Source organism: Stegostoma tigrinum, chromosome 34 (genome assembly GCF_030684315.1).
Source record: "Stegostoma tigrinum isolate sSteTig4 chromosome 34, sSteTig4.hap1, whole genome shotgun sequence".
In the NCBI taxonomy this organism is placed as follows: Eukaryota; Metazoa; Chordata; class Chondrichthyes; order Orectolobiformes; family Stegostomatidae; genus Stegostoma; species Stegostoma tigrinum.
In genome coordinates, this window is record NC_081387.1 from 25496954 (window position 1) to 25505159 (window position 8206).

Below are 8206 nucleotides of genomic sequence, written 5' to 3' on the forward strand. Positions count from 1 at the left end.
AAATAGTTTCAGAGTTAATAGCAGAAGTACTTTATAACTTCCCTTGATCTGAACTAATAGATATTTGAAAAAAGATGTAATTGTTTTCGAAGCCATTTGGAGAACATAAGAACTAGGAGCAGGAGTAGGCCATTCAATCTTCAAACTCAATCTGCCTTCTAACACTATTATGGCTGATCTCATCTCACCCTCAACTCTACTTTTGTGCCCTGGACTGGACTACATGTGAGTCTAGGACCACAGCAATGCTTTTACTTCTTAGCATCTCCCAAAGGCATTTGGGGATGTGTATCTAATTTTCTGTTGAAGAGTCCTGACCCGAAACTTTCAGCTTTCCTGCTCCTCTGATGCTACCTGACCTGCTGTGTTCCTCCAACTCCACACTGTGTTATCTCTGACTGCAGCGTCGGCAGTTCTTATGATTTCTTTGTATCTAATGCTGGCCTTGTCAGTGACTCCCACATTCCATGAATGAACATTTAAAAATCTTCCATCCTTAATTATCACATCCTTGATACCCTCACCACCAGAAGAGAGGGGGAGAGACAGAGAGAGACAGAGGAGGGAGAATAGTTTCAGATCATATAATTTATTAATAATCATTAAGGCAATCCAGGATTCTAACTTACACGTTTAACTTATATTAAATTAAAAATTAACATAAATACATAAATAAAACTCAAAATAGGGATAAAATATGACATAGCAACCTGGTGCATTAAAATGACAGACTGATATTGTAAATAACTGTACCATTAACTTATTATCATTTAATTTTTGTTGACTTCAATGAGGGGTGGATAAAACTGGATCAGATATTCCACAATACATGCAATCTAAATCTGCCCAGGTGCCACTGGTGGGGTAAGGGGTTGTTTTAAGCTGACATCAGTAAGGTGAGTAGAGTTGATGTGGGTCTAACACTGCACCCAATTATAAGCTTTGGTTAAATCATCAGAAAGGTGATTTGTCTGGTCCTTTGTCCAGGATCACAGACTGAGCTCTGACCGGTCTGTTACTTCCTCAAGCCTCCAGTCCCAGAGATGTAGGCAGTTAAAGGGAATCCTGCAATGACCCAGTGGAATTGGATCAGATTCATTCCTTCAAACAATGAGCAGTCCACCCTTCCTTCACCAGTAGGAGGCAACACTGATGAGAATCTTGAGGGCCATGGAGAAACATGGGATCTGCCCCACAGTGTAGGCCAGGGATCTGGTTGGGGCCTTCAGGGCGAACAGATAGGCCACGGTGTGAAGCAATCTGGCCAGGAAGAAAATCCTGAAGTGGATCCTTGCAATGGACGGACTGGGGTCCAGGAAACAGTACAGCACGCCCAGGAAGAAGAAGGGATAGATGCACTCCATATCGTTACGGTGAGCCCTGCAATGGTTAAAACAGAAACAACAGCTTAGTTGGAGGTGAGACACACCTGGCTATGGTGAATACATGGATGGAGACTGGTGGAGCTGCGTTTGGTGGTTGCTTGCGCCCAGGAAAGGGTGAGCCTATAGCATTCACTCCCACAAGAAGGAGGTGAGGTCAAAACATTGCAGGATTTCAACGGATAGGAAACAGAACTTGGGGCTATAGGGATCAAAGGATATGGTGGGAGAGCAAGAGCAGGCTATTGAGATTAGTGATCAATAGCCTCCTCCTGTTCCTCTTTTCCATGTTTCGATGTGTTATTAACATGGGTGATGTCTGGGTGATGGGTTAAGGCCTTGGTAAAAGGAAATGCAAAGAAAGAAGGTTGTCATGGAGAGAGACAGAAAGAAAGAGAGAGAGAGACCAAGTGAGAGAGAGCAAGAGAGAGAGAGGGGCAGAGAGAAGGAGAGAGAGAACAAAAGAGAGAGGGAGGGCTTAATGAAAGTGAGAAGACCGTGTGAAAGCTGGAAGTTGTATTGTCTGCAGGAACACTGAGGGAGGTAAGCGATAGATCCCGAATGGCCAGGAAGGAAGTGTTTTGACTTTAACCAGCTCCTGGTCATTCAGACCACTGGCAGCACAACACCCAAGCAGTGGCCACTTTGTCAAAAGGAGAAGGTAAGGGACTATCTGTGCTGCCCAGTACACAGTGACAGCTCCCTCCAGCCTGGGGAGACTAAGCAATCCCTCTGGCCAAATTGAAGGGAGCTGGAGGGACAGACTGGGTTCTGTGGTGCTCTGCAGCCCCCTCCCTGGTGTGAGATGCTTACCTCCGACAACGCTCCACATCTGGGTCTGTTCGGCACAGCTTCAGGTCTCCATGCCTCAGAGCATCTTCTGGATTGGCGAAAGCCTAGGAGAGAATGGACAGTTTGGTAAAACACAGTGTTAATTTCATCACAGCTAACAGTATGGGGAGGCCGAGACTTTCCCCTTATTTTCACTGTCACTGTCCTGCCATCCCTCTCCCTGTGTCTACCCTGACTCCTAAAGCACAGGCCGAGAGACCTGTTAGGCTAATACAGGTATCAATGCTCAGCTCCAACATAACAGGACCCCGTGAATCTGAGAGAGAAGGCACATGGCCGAAACCGGACCCAACTATAAGTGAAAAATAAAACATCTCCAGCTTAGCCAAGAGTATGGTCTATATCACAGTTAGGGGATAATTTAAATCTGATTCCCTACTGTCTAGTACTTTTACCCCTGCCCCTCTGCTTTATCATGTAAAGCATACCAGTGTGTTTTTTTAATTCATTCAAAGGATGTGGTTGCCTCTGAGTGACAGAATGACCCCGCAGCACCAGGTAGAGAACTTTCTTTCTCTTCTTCCAAGACAAAGGGTCAGGCCCAGGAGAAATACAAACTTGTGGAATGTTATTCCACTCGGAGACCAATAGACCACTGCGGAAATGGTTCAGAGCATATCTCCTCCAGTTATACCACCCTCCTTTGTAATGGCTCTAAATCTATTCCAGCACCGCATACGAACTCTCAGTCAACTTTGCACCTTCAACTGCCTCAGAGATGATCATCCTACACCATTGAGCAAACCACAATGTTGGGAGTGAGGAAAATTGACTGTAGTGAGCATTAAGAGGTTAATCAAACACAAACAATCACACACCTTCACTTGTATTAAGCCTGGATTGAACTGTATTCAATTCTGATCTCCCTGCTATAGGAAAAATGTTGTGAAACTTGAAAGGGTTCAGAAAAGATTTACAAAGATGTTGCTGGGATTGGGCGGTTTTGAGCTATAGGGAGAGGCTAAATAGGCTGCAACTATTTTCCTTGGAGCATTGAAGGCTGAGAGGTGACCTTATAGAGGTTTATGAAATCATGGTTTCATGAAATCATCCCAGGTTACGTGAGTCCAAAACTAGAAGGCATAAGTTTATAGTGAGAGGAGAAAAAGTTAAAAGGGACTTAAGGGGAAACCTTTTCATGCAGAGTGTGGTGTTTATATAGAATGAGCTGCCATGGTTGGAGGATAGTACAATTACAACACTTAAAAGGCACCTGGAAGGGTATATGAATAGAAAGAATTTAGAGGGATATGGGCCATATGCTGGCAAATAGGACTAAATTAATTTAGGTTATCTGGTCAGCATGGGCAAGCTAGACTAAATGTTTCTGTGCTGTACAATTCCATGACCCTAAGCCAAAGGAGGCTGAGCAAATCAATCGAAACAATTCCTACCTTTTTACGTAGTCTGACTTGGCCTGTCAGCACCGCGAGAGCGAACATCTTAATAAGCAAGAGGACGGCATAGAAGACAAAGGAACAGAAGACCTCATTTGTCAAATTCAGAATCATCTTGGCTGATTTCTGCTCGTACACAGTTTGTTAAGGCACCGGGATACAGCTCAGCCTCTTATATGCTTTCTGTCAGCCACGGAGGATGTGACTGGACATTGAAGGGGGGAAGGAAGTGGTTTGTGAATCAGACACCTTGATCCAGCCTGCCAGGACTTGTACTGGAGTTACTCCACTGCGTTACATCGATTGCATCAGACCATGTGAGAATTTGAATGTTAATTCATGAGAAGGATTTTTCATGATTTCTGAACATCCTTTTGTGGGTCAGCAAACAACATAGGAATATTAGTTTAAGGGAAAGCTGCTATTTAGCAAATTGTGTGTAAAGTAGTCTGATGCAACCTTTTTTTGACTCAGCAGAGCTGAACTTTTATCCTAATACAATGCTGTACGTCACTCATAGGTTAAGAAAGCATAGAATGACCCAACACAGGAGAAGATCATTCAGCCCATCTTGCCCATACTAGAGCTTTTATCTATCTGTTCCTCTCATCCTACCCACTCCTCTTTCCCCAATTATTCCTTTTCTTTCCCCATTTTTTATTTTATAATTACCATTTAATCTGCTTTCACTCCCATGTCAGTGAATAATCCAGGTTGGAATAATTCCCTCGTACTTTCCTCCAGTTTGCACAGATATTTTGTAATCCTAATTATGTGGTTTAGATCCCATTGCCTCTCTCTCTCACTAAAATACACCCTTTCCTGCATTAAATTTCATCAGTTCATTTCAGTGATGTCAAAGTCCTGTCAAAGTCAGTTCAGGTCCACCACATTTATGAATTTTGTGGGACCTGAGAAACTTAAAAATAATACATCACAAGTTTTGACCAGAAAGTAGCCCTCTAGAGAATACTCTGGGCAGCGTCTGCTCTGAGTCTGCCAACATCCGTTCAGCACAATTCCGTTTTTTGTCCCACAATTCCAAAGCTGAATTAAAATTTTTGCACCTGTAGCTAATATTGTACCTTGAAAGCCTACAAGATCTGGCCTTCTAGCAAACCTGTCCTGATTGATGCAGAACAGGAAACAGCAGTCATGTTCAAGTTCTATTCAAACAAGCAGCAATTTAAGGTGCTGAGGAGCGTCCTCAGCGTTACTTTGCCAAATGACTTTTGAAAGCCTAGCTACAAAATGTGAGCAACTCTGTCCTCGTTAAAACTCACTCGTCTTTCGAGTACTTGAGCAAGTTACTCAAACACAACTTGCCAATATTCTTTCATGAATATGAACTTACTTTTCTTTATGAACCTGAATATCTTCAACAGCAACGAAATTTGCATCAAATTCTTGTCTTTCAAAGTGTCTCCATGTAAGTTACTTTAATGAACCTATGGGTTGCTTCCTCAGCTCTGACTGAAGCTCCACAAGTCCCTAAAAATATTAACATCTTTCAAAATCACAGGGTACATTACACCCAGAGCTAATTTGTTCTTGAATTTGAGGATGACCAATTCTCTTTGGATAGTATTTAATACCTCACATGAGCACTGCCTTCAAAAATGTGTCTCTATTTTCGCCCTTAAATGTGTATCTTTATAAAATATTATTGTGGGTTTTTAAAATAAAATTATTTACTGGGCTGCGACATCATAAGCAAGGTCAAAATGCGTTGCTCATCCTTAATCGCACCTTGAACCTCCCAGAAGAATAGATAAAACCAATTAAACTGCTAAATGTGATACACTGATCTGAATGGTCTTGTTGACTTCAGAAAGAGAAGCACTCCGACTCATTTTCCAGTAGGTAACACTTTTATACCTGGTGGATTCCTCAGGTAGTGAAGAGTCAATCACATTATTGTGGGTCTGCAGTCACGTGTAGGCCAGACCAGGTAAAGACAGCCAATTTCCTTCCCTAAAGGACATTAGTGAACCAATTTTTAAAACATATTCAATGATAGTTTCATGATCATAATTACTGAGACTCACTCTATACTTCCAGTTTTCATTGCTTTAATTGCAACATCTACTGGTAGTCATATTAGACAGAGAGGGCTGGTGGTGGTTTGACCTGAGGGTCATTGCACCTCAGGGAGGGGTGACATTGAAAAGGAGGGTGACACCTGGAACTGAACCTGCATTTTTGGCATCTCTGTCCATCGCAAGCCAGCTGTCCAGCAAACTGCACTAAGCAACCAACAAGGACACCTCCGTGCCATTTGAACTCATTCTGCTGGAATATTATCCTGGGCCTTATGGTTATACATCAACGGGCAGCATGTTGGCTCAGTGGTTAGCACTGCTGCCTCACAACGCCAGGGACCCGGGTTCGATTCCTGCCTCGGGCGACTGTCTGTGTGGAGTTTGCACATTCTCCCCGTGTCTGCGTGGGTTTCCTCCAGGTGCTCCGCTTTCCTCCCACAGTCCAAAGATGTGCAGGTTAGGTGGATTGGCCATGCTAAATTGCCCGTAGTGTTTAGGGGTGTGTGGGTTATAGAAGGATGGGTCTGGGTGGGATTATTCAAGGGGCAGTGTGGTCTTGTTGGCCAAAGGGCCTGTTTCCACACTGTAGGGAATCTAATCTAACCATCTCCTCTGTCTTCATGTCAACCAAAAGTCCATTCTCATACTCTACCTAAAACAAAGAAAGGCAAGACTTTTCCAAGTAAAAGTAGAGTCTTGGTCAGTGTTGAGGAACAAGGAGACCTAAGGGGTCAGGTACATAATTCTTTGACGTTTGCATCACATGTAGATTTTGAGCACACTTGCCTTCATTGCTGTGTCCTTTGGAGTACAGGAGTTGGAACATTGTGCTGAGGTTGTACAGGACGTGGTGAGGCCTCTTCTGGAATACTGTGTCCTGTTCAGGTCACCCTGTTACAGGAAGGTTATTATCAAGATGGAGATGGTTCAGAAGAGAATAACCAGGATGTTGCTGGGAATGGAGGGTTTGGATTGTAAGGAAATGCTGGACAGGTTAGGGCTTTTTCGTTTGACTATAGAAAGTTAAGAAATGACCGTACAGAGATTTATAAAATAATGAGGGGTATAGTTGAGGTGGATGGCAGGTGTCTTTTACCTGAGATAGGAGATTTAAAGATTAGGGGGCATATTTTTAAGGTGAGAGGCGAGAGATTTATGTAAAACATGAGCGGCATTTTTTTCTTTCCAGAGAGAGTGGTTTATGTACGGAATTAACTTCCAGAGGAAGTGGGGAATGTGGGTACAGTTACAAATGTTTAAAAGTAATTTAGATAAGTACATGAATAAGAAATATTTCGAGGAATGTGGGTCAAATGCAGCAGGTGGAAATGGTTTAGTTTGAGTTTATGGTAAGCATGAGCTAGTTGGACTGAAGGGCTTGTTTTCATGCTGTATGACTTTCTGACTGTATCCCACCATTTCCTTTCTTGATACCCTTCATATTTTCTACATTCTGTTCACTTTGGTCATTATAAACCCTATACTTATTCAAACCCTCATTGCCTGTCTCCCTTTAATCACTCTATCATGTGGCACTTGTATAAAGCACAGTTTCTGCCTCAGCTGGAGGACCGTGTCCAGTTCTGGGCACTGTACTTTTGCAACAATGCAGAGGCATCAGAGGGAGTGCAGAAAAGATTCATGAGATGGCTCCCGGCGTGAAGAAATTTGGTTCTGTAGGGAAATTGTGAAACTGTCTTCCCTGGAGATGCTTATGAGGAGATTCAAGTGATATTTTCAAAACCATGAAAGTTCTGGACAGAGCAAGTCAGGAGAAGCTGTTCCTATTGGCACAAGGATGATACAGAAGGATGGCAATTACAGACAGTTAATAAAAGAAGCAACAGTGATAGGACGAATCATTTTCTCTTGCAGTGAGAGCTAAAATGCACTGCCCAAGATTATGACGGGGGCAGGTTTATTCGAGGCACTCCAACAGGGTTTAGATGATGTTAGGAAATGGAGAATGTATGGGGACAGTGAGGACACAGTGGGAAACTGCCACTGACTGAATTTCTTCTTTGCTCAGCTAGCACAGAGTCACTGGGCCACAGTATGCTGCAATCCTTCTCTGATTCTGTGTCACCCTAAAAGCTCTGCCTTTGGATACCTTCCCTTACCTCCTCTTTGGGGATGCATTCTTTCTGTGCCTGAGCCTACTTCTCTTTGAATACTCCCTCAGTTACTGCATTGCCAATCAATGTTGGATTCTGATCAAATCTCCGAGAAAGCTGATGGCTTCATAATAACTTGATAACTGAGATTGATAGATTGTAGTTGGGTAAGGGATTATGGAGCCGAGGTTTGTAAATGGAGTTAGGATATTATCTCTTTGAATAGCAAGAGTTATGAGGGCTGAATAGACTCCTCCTATTCTGTAGTTGATCTGGGCCTAGTCCAGCCCAATCTATACCTGATCTTTACATGGTCTAGTTCAGTCTGTGCCTGATCTGTACCTAGTCCTGCCCAGTCTGCATCTGATTTTTACCCAATCCAACTCAGTCTGTACCTGGTCTGTACCCAGTCTGGCCCA

At 43.2% G+C, this 8206-nt stretch overlaps 1 protein-coding gene across 1 annotated transcript; it reads right to left on the reverse strand.

Moving 5' to 3' along the window:
• Window positions 1–696: 696 nt before the first annotated feature.
• Window positions 697–3836, reverse strand: LOC125446525 (prostaglandin E synthase-like). Its single transcript, XM_048520160.1, has 3 exons — window positions 3629–3836; window positions 2196–2278; window positions 697–1380 (listed from the first exon to the last, which is right to left on the reverse strand). Exons 1-3 carry the CDS (start codon window positions 3743–3745, stop codon window positions 1131–1133), a joined length of 450 nt encoding a protein of 149 aa, XP_048376117.1. The 5' UTR covers window positions 3746–3836; the 3' UTR covers window positions 697–1130.
• Window positions 3837–8206: the final 4370 nt, after the last annotated feature.

Excerpts from the sequence above, each read along its gene's own strand:
- LOC125446525 (XM_048520160.1), bottom strand. The coding sequence starts at position 3,745 with ATGATTCTGAATTTGACAAATGAGGTCTTCTGTTCCTTTGTCTTCTAT. Across the intron at positions 2,279-3,628 it reads AAGTCAGACTACGTAAAAAG|GCTTTCGCCAATCCAGAAGA; the intron begins GTAGGAATTGTT and ends ATTCTCTCCTAG. Across the intron at positions 1,381-2,195 it reads GATGTGGAGCGTTGTCGGAG|GGCTCACCGTAACGATATGG; the intron begins GTAAGCATCTCA and ends TAACCATTGCAG.